The sequence below is a fragment of the Haliotis rubra genome, unplaced genomic scaffold (genome assembly GCF_003918875.1).
Source record: "Haliotis rubra isolate DU_JTF1 unplaced genomic scaffold, ASM391887v1 Scf161, whole genome shotgun sequence".
NCBI lineage: Eukaryota > Metazoa > Mollusca > Gastropoda > Lepetellida > Haliotidae > Haliotis > Haliotis rubra.
The window spans coordinates 1,161,224-1,187,787 of NW_025765570.1; the positions used below are offsets into that span (position 1 = coordinate 1,161,224).

General features: G+C 42.7%; 1 protein-coding gene across 2 annotated transcripts in view; it reads right to left on the reverse strand.

Annotated features, from left to right (window-relative positions):
- LOC124271558 (band 4.1-like protein 4A) overlaps positions 1 to 26,564 on the reverse strand; it is a 112,933-nt gene that overhangs the window by 296 nt on the left and 86,073 nt on the right. Inside the window, exons 10-25 of one of the 2 annotated variants that reach the window (XM_046706696.1) lie at positions 26,234 to 26,325; positions 24,897 to 24,968; positions 21,843 to 21,958; positions 20,282 to 20,354; positions 19,989 to 20,075; positions 19,406 to 19,510; positions 18,290 to 18,352; positions 17,472 to 17,582; positions 16,790 to 16,828; positions 10,032 to 10,091; positions 9,182 to 9,238; positions 8,827 to 8,895; positions 8,094 to 8,174; positions 2,692 to 2,826; positions 2,467 to 2,557; positions 2,166 to 2,280 (exon numbers count right to left, since the gene is read on the reverse strand). In XM_046706696.1, coding sequence (XP_046562652.1) covers positions 2,166 to 2,280; positions 2,467 to 2,557; positions 2,692 to 2,826; positions 8,094 to 8,174; positions 8,827 to 8,895; positions 9,182 to 9,238; positions 10,032 to 10,091; positions 16,790 to 16,828; positions 17,472 to 17,582; positions 18,290 to 18,352; positions 19,406 to 19,510; positions 19,989 to 20,075; positions 20,282 to 20,354; positions 21,843 to 21,958; positions 24,897 to 24,968; positions 26,234 to 26,325 — 1,366 coding nt within the window. Of the gene's footprint in view, positions 1 to 2,165; positions 2,281 to 2,466; positions 2,558 to 2,691; positions 2,827 to 8,089; positions 8,175 to 8,826; positions 8,896 to 9,181; positions 9,239 to 10,031; positions 10,092 to 16,789; positions 16,829 to 17,471; positions 17,583 to 18,289; positions 18,353 to 19,405; positions 19,511 to 19,988; positions 20,076 to 20,281; positions 20,355 to 21,842; positions 21,959 to 24,896; positions 24,969 to 26,233; positions 26,326 to 26,564 lie in introns of those variants that run through there. The other variant, XM_046706697.1, reaches the window with a different exon arrangement.

Sequence of the window (26,564 nt, forward strand, 5' to 3'; positions counted from 1 at the left end):
ACAGTCAGGACACATATGTGGTACACAATACACAGTCAGGACACATATGTGGTACACAATACACAGTCAGGACACATATGTGGTACACAATACACAGTCAGGACACATGTGGTACACAATACACAGTCAGGACACATATGTGGTACACAATACAGTCAGGACACATATGTGGTACACAATACACAGTCAGGACACATATGTGGTACACAATACACAGTCAGGACACATATGTGGTACACAATACACAGTCAGGACACATGTGGTACACAATACACAGTCAGGACACATGTGGTACACAATACACAGTCAGGACACATATGTGGAGACAATACAGGTCAGGCGGGTTCGATCCCGATCGCATCATACAAAAGGCGTTAAAATATGGACTTTTTGGGGCCGCTGGCTAGAGTCGGCATTAATGGGTACAACAAGGACTGGTCGGCTCGAGTCAGTACACATCTGTGGGGTATTCATGCTTCAGGACACATGGTATCTCAGTGGGCTAGCACTATAAAACCAGGACAAGTCTGGGCTAGTACAAGCAGCACCTACACATCACACACATGCATGCCATATGGTACACTCCAGAGTCAGGACACTATGTGGTACACTACAGAGTCAGGACACATATGTGGTACACACATACACAGTCAGGACACATATGTGGTATACGCTACACAGGACACATGTGGTGCACAATACACAGTACACATATATATGGTACACCCTACACAGGACACATATGTTGTATACGCTACACAGGACACATACGTGGTACACACTACACAGGACACATACCTGGTACATGCTACACATGACACATATGTGGTATAAGCTACACAGTACATATATATGGTACACACTACACAGGACACATATGTGGTACACACTACACAGGACACATACCTGGTACACACTACACAGGACACATACCTGGTACACACTACACAGGACACATACCTGGTACACACTACACAGGACACATACCTGGTACACACTACACAGGACACATACCTGGTACACACTACACAGGACACATACCTGGTACACACTACACAGGACACATACATGGTACACACTACACAGGACACATACCTGGTACACACTACACAGGACACATACCTGGTATACACTACACAGGACACATACCTGGTACACACTATACAGGACACATACCTGGTACACACTACACAGGACACATACGTGGTACACACTACACAGGACACATACGTGGTACACACTACACAGGACACATACGTGGTACACACTATACAGGACACATACGTGGTATACACTACACAGGACACATACCTGGTACACACTACACAGGACACATACGTGGTACACACTACACAGGACACATACCTGGTATACACTACACACAGGACACATATGTGGTACACACTACACAGGACACATACCTGGTACACACTACACAGGACACATACCTGGTACACACTACACAGGACACATACCTGGTACACACTACACACAGGACACATACGTGGTACACACACTACAGGACACACACCTGGTACACACTACACAGGACACATACCTGGTACACACTACACAGGATACACGTGGTATACACTATACAGGACACATACCTGGTACATGCTACACAGGACACATACGTGGTACACACTACACAGGACACATACGTGGTACACACTATACAGGACAGATACGTGGTATACACTACACAGGACACATACCTGGTACATGCTACACAGGACACATACCTGGTACACACTACACAGGACACATACCTGGTATACACTACACAGGACACATACCTGGTACATGCTACACAGGACACATATGTGGTACACACTACACAGGACACATACCTGGTACACACTACACAGGACACATACGTGGTACACACTACACAGGACACATACCTGGTACACACTACACAGGACACATACCTGGTACATACTACACAGGACACATATGTGGTACACACTACACAGGACACATACCTGGTACATGCTACACAGGACACATACGTGGTACACACTACACAGGACACATACGTGGTACATGCTACACAGGACACATATGTGGTACACACTACACAGGACACATACCTGGGACACAACATACACAGGACACATACATGGTACACGCTACACAGGACACATATGTGGTACACACTACACATACCTGGTACACACTGTTGCGCTCCTCTCTGTGGTAGTGGTGGCGTGACTGCTGACTGTGACTACTGTGCTGACTGTGTTGACTCACGTCCATGTTGATTTGGTGAGAGTTCTGAACATTACAAGAAATCATCAGTTTGCAATCAACTAACTCATATAAAAAATGCCTATCAGTATTTTACTGTCACAGAGCTAGTTTGCCATGTTTCCTTTCTAATGAAACAGCTCCAAATATGCATCTGGACAGAAAGAAAACAATCACTTTATTTGCACACAACAATCTCCAACATGATCTCACCCTTGTCCGAACAACAGGCGCCATCTGCATATCCTGCATGTGAACCACAGGGGAAGATTGCACCTGGCCGTAACTGTCTCGCTGCCGAGAACTGGGGAATATACAGATATTCATACAGGCCACAGGGGAATATATAGATCACCATAGTCTCCATCACAATAATCCAAGACCAATCACAACAATCCATGAAACTATCTCAAAGCAATCTTCTCTGAGCATGCTCACCTGTTGTTTTCAGAATTTGAGTAGTTGTCATAGTAACCACTATGTCTGTTTTGTGTATTCTCTCTGCCAGACAAATGGTACTGCGTCACACTGCCCTTGTCTGATAGCCCAGCCTGGGAGTTTCGGTCAGACTCACTGTGAACAGATCATCACAACTTGGAACATTGGCTGTGATTTCTCAAAACAAAATTAATTTTTTTATCAATTTCAAACCAAGTTTGACAATTTGAACAAGCTGAGTTTCTAACTCAGTTCTCAAAAATTGGAAATTTTAATATAAATTGTACATTTATATACTTATCCTATCTCATGACTTGCACCTCTCTCTCTTGCTTCGACTTTTAGTGGAACGACTGTAAACTTTTTTCCATAGGCCTCCTTGTCCATTTGCCCGTGCACTCCATGCTACTCTCCTTAATTAGCTTCCTAGTTCCTAATAAAGCTTGCAGCAAGCTCCACTAATTGCCCACGTGACTACCTTGAATGATCATTCTCATCTTGGAGCCATCGTTGTAATCTGAGTAGTGGGGAGGCCGGGCGGGCATCCATCGCGTGAGATAGGATAAGTATATAAATATACAATTTATATTCAAATTTTCCAAATTTTTAAAGTTATCCTATCTCACAACTTGCACTTATCCCTCGGTTGGACGGCGGGCCGCAGATTACCCTTCTGTCTGGACAGTGCAAACAGGTGGTCTTGGAGCTGTGTGGACTGATGACAACCGTAGATAGCGATGTACAAGGGAGGCCTGTTACGCATGCACGCAACTCCTATGCTTGTAGTGGGTTCTCCGGAACCCCTTGGCTTATTAAGCACAACGACTCCCGAGCGATGTGGTATTCGTCCGCAACCTTGTACAAGACAAGGGACGCAACTCGGTAAGTAGGCCTCGCCTGGCCACGATTTACAAGGTACCCCCGTAATTAAAGTCTTGCGACTAGAATCTGGCAAGACCCTGCTTCAAGAAGGTCCCCCAGACGGGTGGGTGAAAGAGAAACACAACTCGGCATCTCCAAGGTTTAACGTTCAGTTCCGGGCAGCATCAAATTGACCCTCACTCCTTTGCCTAAGCTTAGTCAAAGGATGTGCCCAGTAACTTTGGAGGCAGAACGCAAAAAATCCACTGGAATTTGGGAGTGTCACACTTCACTGACGTAATTGCTCCGTGGAGTAGAGGTCAGTAAGCGTGAATGTCGAACACCTCTGCATTGTCATACTGATTGTGCCTCAGGTCGGTAGGGCCACGCTAGGTGGCCGTTTTCCTATGCCTTGGTATGATGGAGGCCAAGTGAAGTAGTTTTTAAACCCATATAATGAGAACAAAAGGTTGAGATCCAACTTTTATTCAGTATATACAAGGAAGTAGTAACGCGAATGCGGAACCGTCCCTCATCTGCGTTGTTGGGCCGATGTAAGCTGCTGAGCCAGTACAAGAGGTCCGAACTGGTGTAGTCCCTGGACATCCGTGACAGACACGTCTCGCAGGTAATGTGAAGAGAAGACTGTATCAGAACACCAGAAGCATCCTTCCATGATAGCGGTCAAGGAACAGTTGCTATGGAGGGCCATCGTCGAGGCTAGTGCATGAGTCTCATGAGGATTGGAAGCAGCTGGAGGAGGCAACCCTGCAACGGTGTAGGCTCGCAGGATCGTGGCATGCATCCAGAAGGCCAATGTGGTCAGGGAAACCTCAGTTCTTGAAGGGGTCGACAAGGGCATGAAGAGGCGCTTCTGTAGCCGTCGACGATCCTTGGGGGCAGCAAGGTAAACGTGTAAAGCCCTAACAGGGCAGAGTGGCAAATCTACATCAGGCCCAAGAATGGTGGACAACGGCACATCCGGTCCGGTTGCCCTGGCAGTTGGTTTTTCGCAATGAAGTCCCAGCGGAGACCCAGGAAAGCCTTGCCATGCTTCTTCCGTTCGAACCGCACCTGATTGACATCATGCGCATGCAGTTCAGATATACGAGCAGTTGTAGCCAAAGCTACCAGGAAGAATGTCTTGAATGTCACTTGTTTGAAGTCCTTGTCTTCTAAAGGTTCATAATCTGTAGAAATCATATGACGAAGGACGACGGACAGATCCCAGGCTGGCTGATAGCCGTGAAGTAGCAGATTGGTGACGTACGGATGCCGTCACTGGTCCCTGGGCCAGAGTTGGTCCTGGGGGGGGGGGCAACAGAAGGAACCACCACGGCCAGATCTGTTTCCTCTGCCACAAAAAAGATTGCGTAAATCCGGATTGGTAGGGGTGAACTGTGCAGTTCGACGCTGTTTTAATGAGTCCTGGAGCTGTGACTTCTGTATCTTTAACAGTTCAATCGAGACATGAAAGCAGGTTTCTTTATCAACTTTATTAGATACTTCTTGTATGCTACCATGGAAGAGGGAGTCAGTAAACCAAAGCTGGCAAAACAGTTCTGTTTTAAATCGCTCCTCCCATGAAGAGATGTTAAGGGGTCCAGAAGGATTATATCTGGGAGCAGAGAATCCGTCCTTAATTCGTTTCAGGCTCTTGAAACCATCATTTAGTGTACTGGTTAATTTCAGAATACAAGGTCGAGGTGGTAGGGTGATGGTAGACCAATCCCGGTTCCTAAGAGTATAAGAGTGATCCAGGTCATCTGCTGAAGTACTCAAGGGAAGTTGGAGCTTCTCAACAATCCAAAGGAGTACCTGAGGTGTCTCAACTGCTGCAAAGCTACCCCCGGGGATAGATAACTCAGAGTGAGCGGGAGATGCAGGCACGGCTATTTGGACTTGATCAATCTCAGGAGGCGAACCAGATGAAGAGCCAGGAGCTACCGAGGCCGGATGGGCTGGAATAGAAGGCTGTATTTGGTTCCAGGCTGTGGTTATGGCCCTGATCATCATATTTAGATCCGGAGTCGCTGTAGGAGTGTTATCAGGTTCCCATGACTCAGCGATGATCCTAAAGCGAGTTGAAGGATTCTCAGAGCGTGTAGACAGAACATCATAAGAGACTGTAGGCCTATTAGTGGTATCAGAGCAATGATCACCCAAACGTTGGTCAGAGGAACTGTATCGAGATCTCGACATGGTAAGTACCGAGGTAGGTTGGTAAGCCGGTGATCTGGATTCCCTAGTATGGCTAGGTGATCCGGTATGATATGAAGAACTAGTCCGGGTCGCTGTAGTTCTAGTTGGTGATCTGGTTCTGATTGGAGCTCTGGTTCAACCATCTAGATCGAATCGGTGATCTGGTTTGCAGTTGCGATCTGGCTTGATTTGGTGATCTGGATCGGTTAGGTGATCTACTTTGATGTTGTGATCTGGATCGGTCCGGTGATCTGGATTGGTCTGGCGATCTACTTCGATGTTGTGATCTGGATCGGTTAAGTGACCTAGATCGGTCCGGTGATCTAATTCGAGGTTGTGATCTGGATCCATTCGGTGATCAGGATCGTTCGGGTGATCTGATTCAAAGTTGAGATCTGGATCCATTCGGTGATCTGGATCGATTAGGTGATCTGGATCGGTCTGATGATCTACTTCGATGTTGTGATCTGGATCGGTTCAGTGATCTGGATCGGTTCAGTGATCTGGATCGGCTAGGTGATCTGGATCTGACCGGTCATCTGATTCGAAGTTGTGATCTGGACCCGTTTGGTGATCTGGATCGGTTAGGTGATCTGGATTGATCCGGTGATGTGGATCGTAGTTGTGCTCTGGATCGATCCGGTGATCTTGATCGGCACCTTGATCTAGATCGGGCTTGTGATGGTGATCTGGATCGTGAAGGTGATCTAGATCGTTGTGGTGATCTAGTATGATGTGGCAATCTGGATCGGCGATTAGGTGACGAAACCTGAAGTGTTGATTCATGATGAACGTCCCCCGGCGACGCTGTTGTAGCCAGCTCCTTCTGGTTCAATGAACTGTGGGGATACAGTTGGCTGGTTGAACGCGGTTGGCCAGGCCACAAACAAACTGAGACAGTTGAGGGGATATGTACCGATGATCTGGATGATGATAGTGTCGATCTAAGGTGCCCTGGAAGTGTAAATGGGACAGGCAACTAAGAATTATCGATCACAACCGACCGCAAGTGATCTGATGCTATGGAAGGAGGTGATTGATGCATACGTAATAGGTGCCGAACATCCTCAGATAAGTAAGAATCTGATGAAGCGTCCATAAAATCCTCTTGAACCACAGACGTCGCTCTCTTGCGTGAAGGTACGAATTTCTGTCGCTGTAACTTGATATGTTTGGCGGGAGTGGGATCAGATTCTGTTGATTTCCTGTCCCTATCGGCGATTCTCCGGGAGCAAACACGAAGGTAGGACTTAAAATCCTCATCTTTTAGTGAATTACACTTGCCACATCGTTTGTCCCAGTTACATTGTCCAATACAGTCACTGCAAGACGAGTGAGGGTCGAGGGACGAATAATTCGTCTTGCATTGAGCACAAACTTTCCTTTTCCTTGACTGATTATCAGTTTTCCCCATGATGTTAGGGTGAAATAATGTCCCTAATATACAGCACGTCCGCACAGTCGTGCGACAAGAAAGAGAATGATCATTCAAGGTAGTCACGTGGGCAATTAGTGGAGCTTGCTGCAAGCTTATTAGGAACTAGGAAGCTAATTAAGGAGAGCAGCATGGAGTGCACGGGCGAATGGACAAGGAGGCCTATGAAAAAAAGTTTACAGTCGTTCCACTAAAAGTCGAAGCAAGAGAGAGAGGTGCAAGTCGTGAGATAGGATAAGTTTAAAAAATAAGAAACCTAAAAAAACTTTATTAAACCATCTACCAACTCAAACTGTTCACCAAGTTTAATATCAATTTCAGTTTATTTGGGGAAAATTGGTGGATTTTCTATTAAATTTCAGTAAACACCCCAACTTAAGCCAAAACTCAGACTTCAGTTGTTTTCAAGAATTTGGGTCCAGGAGAAGATCACATGCTCCAGATCAGGAGACTTCTGATCGTGACATACAACTGAACAACTTGGAAATACTCGGATGAACAACAACCCTCGATAAACATGGCTGGTAACATTACACGGTGAGTGAGAGCAAAGGCTGAGCTGAAGCATGCCTCAGATGTTTACCACTCAGGGGAAGAACAGGCATGGCATCAACAAACTTACTGAAGATGAATCTATTGTCCTAACCCACCATAGCAGATTTCTTGCAAGGGAAACTGCTGTAATTCTTAACAGCAAATTGTTGGTTGTGTCACAAGAGACCCAGAAAAAAGATGCTCAAAGAATTTCAAGAATTATAGGATATAGGATGTTTCACTGATGTGAATGAAACTTTAAGTCCATTTACACTTCACTTGATTTCTGATCTGTTCTATGGATCATTACTATGTTTCTACATACTGCTCCCTGTCTGTATTCTTGTTTCTCCGAGTCACCTCCACTTACCCAAAGCTTTTCCTTCTCGCTGCTCGCATCTTCTGTCGGGTCTTGGGGGAGTATTTGATCTTAAAAGGTTCAGCTTTGGTTCTGAAATAAATGTCACAACAAATCTGTTTCACTTGCTACAGAAGTTATCTCCCTTTAACTAACAGATCTTCCTCAATGGCAGTTTGAACGTCTGTAATGTGAAACATTGCTCTGCATCAACCCCCAATGAAACAACATTCACCAAGCATCAGTCAGTTCCCTTTCATCCAAACATTTTGTTTAAAAAATAATGCAACGTACAATTCAAAACATGTTCCCTGTTGTCCTCAAATATCTGTTGTCACCAAACAGAATAATGATTTAATCAAAGAAATGTAACCATTCTAGTTGATGCATCCGTGTCACAATATCACATCAGTGTCCCAATACACGTGACTGAGTGAGTTGCCCTCACTCCATAATTTCAATATTCCATCAATAGAGAGGCGGGCACTCATGAACGGAGCCCATTCAAACCAAGGCCTGTGGCATGACCATACTTTAGGGGATGTTGGGACAGCCTGGTGGTTCAAGTTGTGAGAACGTTAATGGTAACATACTATACTGCCTGAATCAACAAAAGATTTTAAGTCACAGTTTCATTTTTGGTCTTCTGAGCATAAATGTGCCTGTTAGGAAGCTGTGTTCAGTGAAAGAGATATTTCCATGTCATGGCTGACTCCATCTTTGTTCACAGTCAAGGTGTACTCACTCTATTTTCGTGTATGTGATCTCGCGCATCTGGTCTTCGGACATGCCCTGCGTGTCCACCAGTCCGTATCTGAAACATCAGCAGTCTTATTACAAGGCATCAAAGTGAACCATCATTTGTGAATGTATTTTGTGTGGACCTACTCATGATAGATTTTATACAAGAGAGACAATGTTGTACATAAAACGGTCTGCAACTGAGAGGAAACATTGTTTGTTACTTTTTAACGGTATCATGCTCAGTGTGAAAACAGTGTGAAATAGCATCCACAACCGTGCTGCTACATATGCAACTGATTAGCTCAATGGCTGTACGAGTGTTGGTCTGGGATGAACGCAACCCCTAGAATACGTACTCGATGTACTTCCTCAGCTCCTCCGGAGGCCTCTTGCCGCCTGGAGACTTGCTACGTCTGAAACAGAATGTGTGAGTTAATACAGACCTCACAAATGCTGATTAATCTTACTTTGAAAACATTCAAATTTTCATTTAAATTCTTTTTAGCACAATACTTGTCGCTGACAGCATTTGGTCAACTGTCGGTGTTTGTTACTTGTGACCTATCCCAGGGCTTAAGTTAGTTTTTTTAAACAATTGAATATTTTTACAGAAAGTAAGTCAGGTTTTTTATATTTAAATAAAAAACTAAAATCTGCTAATCATTGTACCCTGCATTGTTTTCATTTCTAAAATTTGTGCCAAATTTGTCAGTCAAAACACATTTGTTTACAAATCAAGTTATATAGTCACACTGACAACTGAAAAAGTGAAAGTTTCTGTGGTCAATAGTTCTCAGAGTGCTCCTTCTGTTTGGATCATATAGAACGCATACATGCAGCCATCTGGTTGAACATTGAGTGTTGTGGAAGTGTATCTGTGGTCAGGTACATATCTATCACCATGATATCAGTGTCACCTGTAACCATTACAAATGCGTGGACACGAAGGAGTGAGTGAGTTTAGTTTTACGCCGCTTTTAGCAATATTCCAGCAATATCACGTCAGGGAGACACCAGGAAATGGGCCACACACAACGTACCCATGTGGGGAATCAAACCCAGGTCTTCGGGGTGACCAGCGAACGCTTTAACCACTTGGTAACCCCACCGCCCCAGACACAAAGGATTTAGGTAAATAGGAAGGGTTATTGCTTGACATTTTCCTGGTGTATATTAATATATTAAGTCAGTAACTAGGCAACAGACCTCCTGCGTCTCCTCTGCCTCTGCTCTCCGCCGGGGGCTGAATGTAGGGATGGGATTGAGCTGAAACGACAAGTCAGAAAGGATACAGATTGTGTGACCATCAAACATGGAGGACAGGTAAATGTCCTGCAGAGCATCAAGGAAAAGCTTATCCCTTAAATTGTAATTACTGTTTCTGTTTTATGTGACTGAAACATTTCAGATTCGAGGGACTGAGAGAGCGGAAGACATCCAGCTGTCAAAAATGTAATTTTTAGAGTAAAATTGATATTTTATACTTATCCTGACTCATGCTCTTTTGCTTGTCTTCTTCTTCTTGCGAACATAGTGGAACACTTGTATCTCCTTATTTGAAGCTCCCTTCAAAATAAAATCACTAATTGGTACTCACCACGAGTTGCTCCCCCTTTGCTTCCCCTGGCGGGAAAGGTGTCGCCACCCTCTGGCCATGTGCTCCACTCTCTCCTGATTTAGCGAGCCCAACACTTGAATTTACAGGAAATCCAAAGTGTTATGTGGGGAGGATGGGAGGATAACCTCATGAGTCAGGATAAGTATAAAATATCAATTTTACTCTAAAATTACATATTTTTCCTTATCCTGACTCATGCTCTCTTTTGCTTGTAGCATCCTACGAGCGGAGGTGGGTAACAGAATACTTTGGATTTATAATTAGTGATTTTGTATAGATATACTGTAAATATCCCACACGGAACTTTCATGAAGGCTTAGATTTAGGATGTTTCCTGTATAAAGAAACCATAGGTTATATAAAGCCATTAAAGGGAATTACATTATGAATATATTGAACAATACATATAAATTATATATATATATATAGGTGACTCTGATAGAGGCACTGAAATTGACTATACCAAAGTATATGCTTAAGGTTGAATACTTAAGCTGAACATATATACATAGCCCTAAAACTCCGTCAGAGTTATAAGCTAGATGAGTATGTATAAAATACATATTAATCTTGTGAGGATAATATTTTAACGCCACGAGGGACTGTCAGTTGCTGAGCGAGGACCAGTGGTCCGAAATGGTGAATGCCAGAGACATCTTCTGTAGTGATGTCTCTCAGGTAGTGATTAGCAAATACCATGTTAGATTTCCAATAGCATCCTTCCATAATCGTGTTCAAGGAACAGTTACCGTGTAGGGCGAGGGTAGAGGCCAGTGCCCTGATCTCATGTGGATTTGATGCTGTTGGTGGGTCCAAGCCTGCTGCCTTGTAGGCACGGAGAATGACAGTCCTTATCCAAATAGATATTGTGGTCCGTGACACTTCTGTTTGATTCGTAGGCGATAAGGGGATGAATAAACGTTTGAGAAATCTTCTCCTTGTTTTGGATCGTCGTAAATAAACTTTGAGCGCTCTTACCGGACACAGTGATAGGTCTTGTGTATCTTCTGATCCGAGAATAGAGGATAGCGCCGGGATGTGGAATAATCTGTCTGGTTGACCTGGCAGTTGATTTTTTGCGATGAAATCCCATCTTAATCCGAGGTGCGCTGTGTTATGATTGTCATCAAACTGTATCCTCTCGTAATCCAGAGCGTGAATTTCAGACATTCTTGCTGCTGTGGCTAGCGATAGCAGAAACAGTGTTTTCTGTGAGAGAAATTCAAAGTTTGTCGATTCCAAAGGTTCATAGACCTCACTCGTGAGGTGTTGTAATACTACATTCAGATCCCAAGCTGGGCGTGGAACTTCGCTTTGGTCCTCCAATCGGAAAGCTCGTAGTAAGGCCAGTAACTCTGGAGATCTTGTCAATTTGACACCCGTTCTCATGGTGATTACAGAACTAAAGCTGCAAGATATGTTGATATCGTTGAACCTTTTAAATGTTTGTTTTGGCGTAGGTAACACAAATAGTCTGCCACTTGAGGTTGTGAAGCCTCTCTTGCTGTAAACCCTTTCTTTGTTGCATAATTTTCGAAACTGTGCCACTTGTCGTCGTACAAGCCACGAGTTGAGTAACGTAAAGGCAAGCGTGACTGCTTTTGCCGCCCTGGCAGAATATCCTCTCTTGTTTAAACACATTTGTATACAGTCCATACGTGTAGTTGGAACATTGCTGGGTTTCCGTGCACTTGTTTGGTGTGAGGATGAATTAACAGGTTTGGCGCAGGTAGCTCCAGTGTTGGTTGACCGATTTCTTGAATTAGTATGGAAACCACGTTCTGGCCGCCAGTAGGGCTGACCAAAGTGAGTTGTAGGCTCTGTGTTTGTCTGATTTTCTGTAATACTTGAGGTATTATTGCTGGCGGCGGAAACGCGCAGACGATTGAGGCCTTCCCATGATAGACTTAGAGCGTCCGTTGCCCAAGCTTGGGGTCTGGGACTGGTGACACGAATGTCGGTAGCTGATTGTTGAATCGGCGTGGCGAATAGGTCTATTACGGGCAGCTCCTAATTGCTTGATTATCTGTGCAAAAATTTCCTGTTGATCATTCACTCTGTCGGTGATGGTAGATGAGGCCGAGAGAGCGTCTGCTAGTATATTTCTGGCTCGGGAATGTGCACTGCTCTGACATGTAGATTTAGATCTTGTATTAAATCGAACAGTTGAAAGCTTAGGTTCAAAAGGTTCATCGATCTCGTTGAGCCTTGCTTGTTTATGTAGAACGCCACTGTCGAATTGTCTGTATGGATCATTAGGCGATTTTGTAGAAATGTGCTCCAATGTAGAATGGCGTTGATTACAGCTTTCATTTCTAGACTGTTTATATGGAGTTTGCATTCTTGCTGATTCCATAACCCTGATATCGTGTGGTTGGTGAGATGAGCTCCCCAACCTTGAGTGACGCGTCTACATACAGATGGGTTTTGTATTCCTGCTCTGCTAAACAAATCCCTTCGCGCAGACATTCGATTTCTTGGTCCACCATAGTAGATGCGGTCTGAGATGTTTCGTAGACTGAATGGTTGTACATCGTTGAGATGTGCTGATGAGACCTGTAGGGGGCGTAACTGTAATCTGCCTGTGACAGTCATGTCTTGGGCTGATGTGAGAAGACCTAGTAGGCTCTGCCATTGTCGCAGTGGTAGCGGAGAGAGTAGAGCTGGTGGAATGGTCTGCTGTATCTTGAGCCAACGGTCTTCTGGTACCAAAATACGGTGCGATTTGTGATGAATCGAATACCTAGGAACTGCAGATCTTGGCGATGGTACTAGGTCCGACTTAAAAGTTTACTAACCAACCTAGTTGTGTTAGTAGCTTTATGATGTAATTTAACTGTAGTTTGAGACGAGTGGATCTTGATCTACTTGTATCCCATCGTCGAGGTAAAACGCACTGCGTAGCCCTTGACGATGTAGAAATTTGATAATCGGTTTCGTTATCCTCGTGAATAGCCAGGGGGCTGATGATATTCCGAATGGGAGTACTTTCCACTGGTAATGTAGCCCTTCTAGAGTAAATCGTAGGTATTTCCTGGAATCGGGATGAATGGGGATGTGCAGGTAGGCATCCTGTAGATCTATGCTGCCCATGTAGTCCATAGGGCCGAATCATCTGGCGTAACTGAGGTAAATGTATCATGCGAAACTTCGTGGTTTGCGTAGATAGTTCTTGTTGAAAAAGCTCATGTTGTAGATGAGTCTGTATTTCTCCGTGGAGTTTTTCTTGGGAACTAGGAAAACTGGGGAGTAGAAACCTGGTTCGACGTTTGCTTGATCTATTACTTCTATGGCCTGTTTGGATAGGAGTGATGAAACAGCCTCTCTTATCTTTGGTAGTTGTTGCGCTTGTAAATCGAACTTGGGGGGTTTGATTGTCAGCGGAGGCTTGGCCTGTAGAGGATACTGAAAATCCGTGTTGAAGAATGTTGGAGGCGTAAGGGTCTTGCAATATTCCCCAGTTTTCCCAGTGTAGTTGGAGGCGTCCACCCACTTGAGCTGGCTGTACTGGAACGGCTGGGGGTGGAAGACTCCAGTCGTTCGAACCTGTGATTCAGCGCCTATAATTGCGGGAACCTCTGGGTGTCCTGCCTCTTCCTGATCCTCCTCTATAGTTGCCATATGGGCTTAATTTTAAAAGAATCTTTACCTCTAGAGCTGGCTATCTTCCTGTCTCTTGCTCTTTGTAGGCCCGTGAACTTAGATCTGCCTGAGTATCTTTGTGAAGTCTGACGAATGACGCTGGCTAGTGTGTCCATCGATCTAATCATAAGGACTTCCCTGGAATCCATAGAGACTTCCTTGGCGACTTTGTCGATTTCTCCGTCAAAGATGGATGTTGTCGACCACGGGCTGTATAAAGTGGGGCTGTAAAGTTCTCCCCAATTACAGGAGGCGAGGAGGCCTTGACGACGAGCTAAGGTCAGTGCTGCTGAAACAGATGTAAGATGATCCGTTAAAACTGCTGATCTTTCTTTTGCATAAGTAAGGCAGAATAAATCATTCTATCATCTTCCGTCGTGGAATCCGGAATCTAGTAATAAGAGTCTCATTGATCGTCCTAGATCTATTTAACCCAAAGAACATCACGCCTCGTCATGGTTTCTATATGAGCCAACTTGCGATCATCCATCTTGTAAATCTTGTTCTTTACATCGCTGATGATCTTATAGTTCTCATCGATGTCCTGGAGCCTTGTAGAAGGAGTCCATGTTATCGTGGAGAACTTCTTGGCTTGAAAGTTGGGCAGATGTGGTATCTGAACTTTGTAGCTTCTGGAAGCTGCATCTAGATTCTGTGGCACTGCCGCAATCGGGTCGATCGGGGTAGAGTGATTGCATCTGGATCATCTTCCTTCATCAAATACGTCTGCGCTGTATTGCCACTTTTAGATGGTGATATAAGATCTAGGTTATTGACCATCCAATACCGTATCTCTGCATCAGAAAATATGATTCCTCCATCATCCTCAAAACCATCATCATTAACAAATTGTAGATGCTCTTAGGGACTGCGTGTAGCTGTCTGTATATCTGATGAGGTTTGTGGCGATCTAGTTGACTTGTGCCGCTTCTATGTGGAGATCTGACGGGTGATCGACCTGGTGATGAACGAAGTGGAGATCGCGTCTATGGGATGATCTTTCGGAGACTTGTGAGGTGAATGTTGATAGCTTCGCGAAGCTCTTCGGCAGTCCCTCGATGTTCTTCTAGATGATGAAGATCTGGAATCATATGTCCTTCGCGAATGCCTTGTGAAGCTTCATTTTGCGTCGGTCCGGGGATCGATGATATGACCTTAGCGAAGGCTTCCGTGATGTCTGATGGTCTGAGTCCATATCTAGAGATGAAATCGAAGATGGTGATGATCTCTCCGCCGCAGCGAAGGCCTTCGCCGAGCTGTACATCTAGGTCCTTCGTCAAGGTGGTGTGGGACTTCCTTCGCGAAGGTGACATCGTCTTGGCTGCTACGTTGACGGGGGGTGCCTCTGGGGTGCTGTCTACGTTGGAGCCTTCGCGAAGGCTCGGACCCTGCTTGCGCAGTTTGTAGTGGTCCTCCATGATGTTCATAATCTGCCGCATCATGTCTTCTGGGATGATCTGTGGCGAAGTCGCCGGTGTCTTTTTCTGCGATGGGGTTCACATCAGTGACGTCTGGCGTCGGTGTAGAGGCATCAGGCTGCATGGTGATCTCTGCAGAAGTCACAGTCGCTGACACCGGTCGCTTCTTCTGCCGTAAGTCGGGGATGATTATCGGCTGATCATCGTAGAGAGGCCCAATTCTGCTGCTGGAACGATCTCAGCTGAGAAAGTTCTTGCTGTCTTCGTAGATTTCCCTTTGGAAGTCTGCGCTGCCCTGGGTGTCCTCAATCTGCGTTGAGGCAGCGATGAGGCCCTCTTAGACTTGGTCTGCAATGGCGAGATGTCTGGGGAGGCGGTCGTTTCTTCGAGGTAACGGACTGCGTCCACGTTCCTCTGCCAGGGGTCTCTAGCAGAACACCAGGCGGAGAGGGTCGATCGCTAGCAGCTGACTGGATGGAATATCTGGACTCTCTGCCATGTTTTGCCCTTGTTTGCGTGATCTATCTGCAGCACGTCTTAAGACGCAAAGATGATATTTATTAAATGCAGAATGAGATAAATTAATGCAGTAACTGCAACGTGAATTAAGCACACGCAGTAGAACAACTAGGGCATATTACATGTGGTTAGGAGGCAGAAAAGCGTAATCTACAAATCGTACAGATTTTCATCAACGTAAAGCTAGCTGAACAATCACGAATACCACACGTGAATAAACAGTAGAAATCGATAATTAATCAATACAAATAGTAAAGGATACTAGCTATACCTCTATAGTAACCTATGAGAGGTAAAACTAAGAGATTATCAAAGGATATGGTGTGTAAGGAGACACAAGGCGCTCTCACATCCTGCTCACTGGGCGAAGAAGGAGAGAGTGAAGCACATGGCCAGAGGGTGGCGACACCTTTCCCGCCAGGGGAAGCAAAGGGGAGCAACTCGTGGTGAGTACCAATTAGTGATTTTATTTTGAAGGGAGCTTCAAATAAGGAGATACAAGTGTTCCACTATGTTCGCAAGAAGAAGAAGACAAGCAAAAGAGCATGAGTCAGGATAAGGAAAAATTACAGTATTTAGGAACTCATGTATTCTCATGTATCAAAAACAACCTATCTTGTCAAAACCAGACCTGGCATTCTCTGATCCAGGACAACCATACAAGCACACACTCTGCCTCTGAAGGAACACACACTCTGCCTCTGAAGAACATTCTTCCAACACAAACTTTTACTTTTACATCATTAATATTCAAAATCAATTCTTACCCATTTGGATGATTTTCTTTGTCAGCAAACGGATATAATCTGAAATGAGATCCCAATTACAAAGCAGGCTGGGCTCCAGACACAACTACAATACAACTTACAGATTTTTTCTGGGTTACATCTTCTTTTTATTCTTGAGTACAACGTTTCAGGGGTGGTTCTGGCCCCATCATCAGGTAAAATGAGTTTTACCTGAAACGTTGTACTCAAGCCCTAAAAAGAAGATGTAACCCAGAAAAAATCTCTATGTTCATCAAATAGCATCTTCTAAAATGCCAATCAAGCAACAATACAACTAAAACGAAGATAAAGAATAACGGCTGTGACAGAATAACACCAGTCATATGAAAACTTTAACTTTTATTGAAAAGCAGTAAATTATTTCTAGTTTCTAAAGTAACTGTTATATATTCAGTTTGCAAAGAGGTCACATTTCCCAGCTGACATGGTTTAGTCTCAATGGCGTCCCTCTGGTCATGGAGGATCCCATACTTTTAATATGAGGTTATGACAAAGACCCCAAGGGTTTCATGGCTATTTTTATACACTGTGTACAGCATCAAGAGAGGGGTATTCTCTAGCTTAAAATATAAATGATAAGATATAAAATGTGAATTTTTTATCATAAGACTATATACCCCCATGCAGATCACTAGGCGGCATACGGTAAAGACTGACTTACATTGGTATGTGTCCACCTTGAATGTTGCTGTCGTTGGAGACACGGTTCCGGCGGTTCTGTAGGACGTTCCTGTAGGAGACATCAGACTCACTACCACTGTCAATCTCTCGCCTGGAACCAAGAAGCAACACAACATCATAGCACAATGTCTGGTAAAAGAGGTGAGGTGAGGTGAGGTGAGGTGAGGTGAGGTGAGGTGAGGTGAGGTGAGGTGAGGTGAGGTGAGGTGAGGTGATTGGGTGAGGTGAGGTGAGGTGAGGTGAGGTGAGGTGAGGTGAAATTGGGTTTAACGTCGTGCTTGAGAATATTTCGCTCATATGACGTGCATGCGTGTGTATGTGTATGTGTATGTGCGGCTGCTTGTACTAGCCCAGACTGGAGCTGGTTTTATAGTGCTAGCCCACTGAGATACCATGCCGCAGTGAAGCATGAATACCCCACTCAGACACATTATACTGACTCCGAGCCGACCAGTCCTTGTTGTACCCATTAATACCGAAGCGCCAGACAGGGACCAACAAGTACCATATTTTAACGTCTTTTGGTATGACGCGGTCGGGGATCGAACCTGCGACCTTCCGCTCTCCGGGCAGACGCTCTAACCACTACACCACGTAGGCGGTCGTCTGGTAAAAGAGCCCTGCCACTAAAAACCTGTGCATGCCAATGGATACAGTCACCATTTGAAGTTATGAATCTGTACCAGTGTACAGACTTTCTGACTTAATCTATGTGGGTTACCAATATGTAAATAGACACTAACTATTGTTTCCATATATATTGATATTCTGGCAGGTTGAACAGAGAGTGAGTCTTACCTTCTCCTGCGAGGGGCTGACACTTCGCTGTCGTTGTCTGATCCTCGTTTGTTGGGGAAGTACCTGTAACATATCATCTCTCTACAACATACTGCTGACGGAGATGCCACAAAGCAACTGCAGTGATAAATGTAATTTGTTTGTTGTTAAATGCGGCACCATCCTTGTGGAGGAAGACTATAATCACGTCTTGTCCAGACGAACCAGTGATGGGCAGTATCAGCATGTTGTGTGGGAATGTTGACACACAGCCAAAGAGCCCGGCTCTCAGATCCATTCAGTCGCTTCTTTCAGCAAACATTGGTTGCTGGGGAACAATTCCAACCTGAATTCCTACAGATTTGGCCACAGGCGATAAATTAAAAATATTCAAACATAGAGTTCCGACATATGGATACGCCATTTTTGTGAAGTCATGCAAAAAGCACTGGAAGAGTTTGTGTACAGGTAATACTATTTAAGAGAGGTGTCACTTGGTCTGTGGTTAGTGCGGACTGGTCAAGCCTGACACTGAGTGACTGCAGCAGGTAAATAGTAGGAGTGTCACGATTCACTCTCACTTCGATTCGATACGATTATCGATTCAATTCGTTCGATTCAATTAATTTTGATTCGATTCACCAAAGCTGAGGACAAAGTCAAAATTTGTTGTAATATCAGTTTAATTTGGCAAACTTTGGAAAATTGGCACAATGCACTATTAGAACACTGTCAAGACAAGTTGTCAACAAATACTCACTGAACAAGTGATCATGAAATTAAGTTTGAGTCACAAACTCTGGTGTCAAGTGTTCATTGTGACTGTAATGTCACTGTAAGTCATTTGGAATGATCATGTTCTGTGCAAGCAATTTTCACTTGAAAGACATGCCCTCTGGGCACTTACAATGTCTCCGGCAGTGGAGAATACCCTCTCATTGGCCACACTTGTAGCAGTATATTTTCAACATAATTTCTTACGATTTAAGATGAAACAAACTCTCAGTATTAGAATGTAAGTACTGTATGAATCGAATTGAAATGGATGCTTTGAAATCGAGATCGAATTGTACATCTATCAATTTGATTTTCGATGAACCGAACCGAACCGATTCGTGACACCCCTTGTAAACTTACTTTCTGCGACTGACTCCACTCTCGCTGTCGCTGGCCTGGCGGTTGTAGATGTGGCGCTCGCTGCGGGTGGACAACGGTGAGTCTTTGCCTGATGTGTACAGTCCACTGAATCACAGAAAAAACAACATCACAATCTGTAAAGGCCTGAAGTACCACGTGGCCTAAATATACCACAATGGAATTCCTTTGAATACGATACTAGTGTAATTACCACAACAACATACTGGTAGAATACCACTGGCAAAACAAGTCTTTACGCTGAGAAAATACATGATGGCAAAAGTAGAATAATTATATTCTGAAGTGTCAGGAAACATGAAAGAATTCTCTTAACTTTGGTTGACAAATTCAAGGCCTTAAAAGAGAACTCTTTTCAAATGTCAACACCATTTAAAGGCAGATTCAGTTTCTGGCTGCCACTCCTTTTCAAAGTACTTTTTGAAACTGTACAGCCTTTATGTCTGGGTGGTGTATTCAAGGCCAGTGAAAAGTATTTTGTTTGCAAAGCCATGCTTCAGTTGGAAAGAGGCTAAGGGATTGTGGCAGCCATCCTGTCTCCAGGCAACAGATCCCTTCTACTCACCCATCATAGTTGGTCTTCCAGGGGGCTGACCTCACACTGGTGGGGGACTCCTTGCCCTGCAGCTCAGGGAGGCTTCGATGCCGGGGACTGTACAAACACAATAAGGCAACACTCAGTAAAACAAAACTTCAGTGACCCTGTCAAAGAAGCAGACAAATTTGGGAATGTTTTAATTTCTTGCAAAAACAATAATTTCTGTGCTATAATTTCAACAAGAAATGTTAGAGGTGGCTGTGCTAAAAGGAGGTCAACTCCAGGCTGGAGACACTTGGTCATGGATTCTTTGTACTCACGCTTTCACTGGTTCTGGCTTCACCATGGTAAGGACAGTGCCTCCTTCCACACCATAGCCACCACTGCCACCTGCTGCAAGCAACAGGCACAGGCATGTGATAACAGACTGGATCATGTGATAACATACAGGAACATGTGATAACAGACTGGATCATGTGATAACATACAGGAACATGTGATAACAGACATAGGAACATGTGATAACAGACTGGATCATGTGATAACATACAGGAACATGTGATAACAGACATAGGAACATGTGATAACAGACTGGATCATGTGATAACATACAGGAACATGTGATAACAGACAGGAACATATGATAACAGACATTGGAACATGTGATAACAGACATAGGAACATGTGATAACAGACTGGATCATGTGATTACATACAGGAACATGTGATAACAGACATAGGAACATGTGATAACATACAGGAACATGGATAACAGACACAGGAACATGTGATAACAGACATAGGAACATCTGACAAACCTAGGAACATTTGACATTGGAATAGGACATAGAAACATGCTACTGATGTCAGAATATCTGACAACAGACAGGAATATCTGACAAGAACATCTGACAGCAGACAAGAATATATGACTGACAACACGAACATCTGACAACAGACAGGAACAGATGACAACAGACAGGAACAGATGACAGATATCTGACAACAGGAACAGCTGACAGCAGCATGAACATCTGACAACAGACAGGAACATCTGACAGCAGACATGAACAACTGACAACAGATAGGAACAGATGACAGCAACAGATGACAACAGATAGGAACAGATGACAGCAGACAGGAACAGATGACAACAGATAGGAACATCTGACAGCAGACATGAACAGCTGACAACAGATAGGAACAGCTAACAGCAACAGCTGACAACATATAGGAACAGCTAACAGCAACAGCTGACAACAGATAGGAACAGCTAACAGCAACAGATGACAACAGATAGGAACAGATGACAGCAGACAGGAACAGATGACAACAGATAGGAACAGATGACAGCAACAGATGACAACAGATAGGAACAGATGACAGCAGACAGGAACAGATGACAACAGACAGGAACAGATGACAGATATCTGACAACAGGAACAGCTGACAGCAGACATGAACAGCTGACAACAAAAACTTTGGAACCTTGTTCTACATTGTTTCAACATTACTTATACACCACCTTGGAATCATATCCACATATATACAAAAACATATTACAACATTCTTCACTTATTGTGTCACTGTAGTTTGATCTCTTTGATAACAGATGACAACAGACAGGAACAGCTAACAGCAACAGATGACAACAGATAGGAACAGATGACAACAGATAGGAACAGCTAACAGCAACATCTGACAAAGGAACATCTAACAACAGACAGGAACATATGACAGACAGAGGAATATCTCACAAGACATGGCTTAGATACACTATTCAGGTCTGCAGGGTATTCCCATACAGTTTTGTAGGCAGTCATGTATTTGTTTTTCACGTATATATTTTGAGTGGGTGATACTGGTAATTTAGTCCCTCACCATTAAGTCTTGACTCGGACTGTATCCTGCGTTGTTGTCGTCTACTGGGTATCCGCAGAACGTTTGGCTGTTGGCGACTGTAGTCGTCCCGCTGTGACTGCCTCTCCGTGCGACCACTGCACACAGGGAGAAATCATTGCTCAAAGAGGTCACAGGAATATCATTCTCATCACATAACATTTTCTGTCAGTTCTGTGTAAAATATTCAATTGGCTAGGTTTTAATATAAAAGTGATCAAAATTCAGTTAAATAATTACATAAGCCAATACGTATGTATTTCATAAAATATTTGTGACAAAATAGGTAAACATTACACACAACAGACAATATGGGTACATTAATGTACAAAACAGATGCTATGAACAAGATGGACTGAACTGCTTCACTGAGATGATGCACAAGCTGCAGGCTATATAACTGGAAGCCATGACTGCACACACGAGGCGAGGAGCCAGAAGTGATGAAAAGGATGCACTCAAAGCTACAATATGTCTACTTTCTGAACACATATTGTTTTACTTCAAAATACCCTATTGCACTGGACAAATTGTCTCTATTTACTTAACATATCATCTCTTTTTCAAATATCCTACATTAGTGATTAAAATGTTTCTTCTTTCATACACCCTGTGGAAGTGAATATGTCGTTTCTACATTCATATACCTAGTAGTTGTGAATATGTCGGTTTTTCTTTCATATACCTAGTAGTTGTGAATATGTCGTTTCTACTTTCATACACCCTGTGGAAGTGAACATGTCGTTTCTACTTTCATATACCCTGTGGAAGTGAACATGTCGTTTCTACTTTCATATACCCTGTGGAAGTGAATATGTCGTTTCTACTTTCATATACCCTGTGGAAGTGAATATGTCGTTTCTACTTTCATATACCCTGTGGAAGTAAATATGTCGTTTCTACTTTCATATACCTCGTGGAAGGAATATGTCGCTTCTCTACTCTTCATATATACCGGGTAGTTGTGAATATGTCATTTCTACTTTCACATACCCTGTGGAAGTGATATGTCGTTTCTACTTTCATATACCTAGTAGTTGTGAATATGTCGTTTCTACTTTCATATACCCTGTGGAAGTGAATATGTCGTTTCTACTTTCATATACCTAGTAGTTGTGAATATGTTGTTTCTACTTTCATATACCCTGTGGAAGTGAATATGTCGTTTCTACTTTCATATACCCTGTGGAAGTGAATATGTTGTTTCTACTTTCATATACCCTGTGGAAGTGAATATGTCGTTTCTACTTTCATATACCCTGTGGAAGTGAATATGTCGTTTCTACTTTCACATACCCTGGGGAAGTGAATATGCCATTTCTACTTTTATATGCCCTGTGGTAGTGAATACATTTTTCTACTTATACTTTCCCCATGGTTGTGAATACATTGTTTCTACTTTCATATACCCTATGGTAGTGAGTACATTGTTTCTACTATCATATACCCTATGGTAGTGAGTACATTGTTTCTACTATCATATACCCTATGGTAGTGAGTACATTGTTTCTACTATCATATACCCTATGGTAGTGAATACATTGTTTCTACTTTCATATACCCTATGGTAGTGAGTACATTGTTTCTACTTTCATATACCCTATGGTAGTGAGTACATTGTTTCTACTATCATATACCCTATGGTAGTGAGTACATTGTTTCTACTATCATATACCCTATGGTAGTGAGTACATTGTTTCTACTATCATATACCCTATGGTAGTGAGTACATTGTTTCTACTATCATATACCCTATGGTAGTGAGTACATTGTTTCTACTATCATATACCCTATGGTAGTGAATACATTGTTTCTACTTTCATATACCCTATGGTAGTGAGTACATTGTTTCTACTATCATATACCCTATGGTAGTGAGTACATTGTTTCTACTATCATATACCCTATGGTAGTGAGTACATTGTTTCTACTATCATATACCCTATGGTAGTGAGTACATTGTTTCTACTATCATATACCCTATGGTAGTGAGTACATTGTTTCTACTTTCATATACCCTATGGTAGTGAGTACATTGTTTCTACTATCATATACCCTATGGTAGTGAGTACATTGTTTCTACTATCATATACCCTATGGTAGTGAGTACATTGTTTCTACTATCATATACTCTGTGGAAGTTAATATATTGCTTCTACTTTTATTATCCCATTGTGAAGTAATATATCTACTTCCTGTAGCCTTTAACACTTAACAGTTTTTCTCAACTTTCAAACATACATCCAACAAGACAGAACACCCATACATACTAACTGGAATGCAAGTACAAAGCTTAAACTTATTTTTTCTTGTTGGGCCTAAATTGAGAAATAAATTTCTGACGACCTAACCTACTATTGGCGTTGGGCTTAACTACATGCATTCCTGAAATGTTTGTCTTTGTTTCTACATCTCTGCAATAGTAAGGAAGGTGTTACGGAGTATATCTCACCCATCATTGTAAAATCGTTATCATTACTCATGCACCATTAAGGTCCTCTACTCTATGTATGTTAACATATAACTTCTATGATCTACTGAACAAATTTGTTCTCATACTTGATCCAACCATACTGTCAAAGGTCTCTGGTTCAATCTAACTTTGGAACCTTGTTCTACATTGTTTCAACATTACTTATACACCACCTTGGAATCATATCCACATATATACAAAAACATATTACAACATTCTTCACTTATTGTGTCACTGTAGTTTGATCTCTTTGATAACGCCAATCATTTTTTTCTCACCTGCATTAAAACAATTGTTGATTTCAGTCAGCTCTCTGATAATATCATTTTCACAAAGAAACTTTCACAAAACCCTACACCATACTCCCCATAAATTTCCATAATCAGATCAATAATACTTTGAAGTGTTTTCATTGGCTGAAATGTTGATAAAATCAAACAAAATGTTCACAATAATTCCAAAGTATCAAAGTTAAGCCAACACAGTGAGGAACATTAGCTGGCTGATAGCATCTGGCTGGGTTGGGGGTAGGCACAACTGCCACCTGAGAGTGATTGCCTTACCTGAGTCGATGTTTTGACCCGGATCTAAACAATTTGCCTGCCCTAGATAAAGGATCTGCGACCTGGTTTAGTCTGACCAATGAGAATACACGACACATGTGAGTGGTGAGGGAAGGGAAGCACTAAAATGTATCCGTGCTCAAAACTTTTACACAATTTAACAAAAAAAAGAACTGATTGATAAAACTTTGATCAAAAGAAACTCTTGTAACATTAAAACACAGATACATTTCCAATGCAGGATTAGACATGTAAATGGAGAAAACTGCTTCATTGTGGTGCAGGGAAATCCACACACATGAAAATAGGTGGAACATATTCAATACCGAGATCAGTGGACTGGCCACAAAGGGATGCAAAAGGCTTTTGAGACACTGAGCTGCTGTATCTACATAGCAAATAGGAGAAATGACATAAATCTGTAAAGTATGCAACAGTTTTCTCCATTTGTTGGTGATTAGATATAAACAATGAACATAATGAAAAGCTAGTAACACATGACAGGGCAAAATACTTCCACTCACATTTTAAGTGATTGAAAGGACATCACTTATTATCTTTTTAAAAAAAATAAAATCTTCTCTCAAAAAGCGTGCATTAACTCAAAATCAAAAATGATTCTGCTGATTTTATAATCTTACAGTTGAATAGTGAATATGCAGTGTTCAAAATGAAGAGTGTTCTGGTGTCCACAAGTTTACTGCAATAGTATCTGAATATATGAACCCTCCATATCTCTTTAACATCAAGAGGTCTGAGGACATTCATGCTTAATTTTGAACACTGATATGGATAGACATATATTTTGTCAAATATACTTAGAAACAGACATAATGCATGTTCAGTTTCCTTCATTGGGAAATCTTATGGTTAACTGATCTGACAACAACACAAATGTGTTTGGTCTTCGGTTCAAGTGAAAAGCTTTCAACTCATTGATCGTAAAGTATTTTGCCCTACATTCAAACATGAACATGAAATATTCACTTTAAATATCAGATAAGATTTGTTTTACAAAACCAGGAGAGCAATGCTTGATAACTTAGCATTCTGAACAACAGACAGATGAAACTGAATAACACTGACACACTTCGCCCAGACAAGTAATTTGCTGGGGAATTTTGTTATTCCAAATAAAACATGGTTTATTACAAAGAGATGACAGTGAAACGAGGATGTTCACATGCTGATATTAATTAGTAAAGTTCCGTTACAAAAAGTTAATAGAAAAATGTAGAAACACACATTCAAAGAGAGTTATTTCAAAATTCAACACAAGTTACTATCAGTCAGGACATGCATATTGGTGTGAACAGACGAGTCTGGATACCACTCACCTGAAGAACGCATGATGCTCCACACAGCACTTCCATAGATGTTTACAGCTCGTCTTTGTGGGAAGCTCAAATGCGTACGTGTGCTCATCACTCTGAAACAAAGACATAGAATGGTCAAATCTATAATCGTTCTAATATAGTGGGTGATGTTTTGTTGCGGTCAGCATTATCACCACAACCTAGGCTGCCTGAACATATTGTGGCAAAGCACTGACTGAAGGTCATCAGGAGCAATGGTTCACCCTGTCTGGGAACATCACAACCATAGGCTGCCTGAACATATTGTGGCAAAGCACTGACTGAAGGTCATCAGGAGCAATGGTTCACCCTG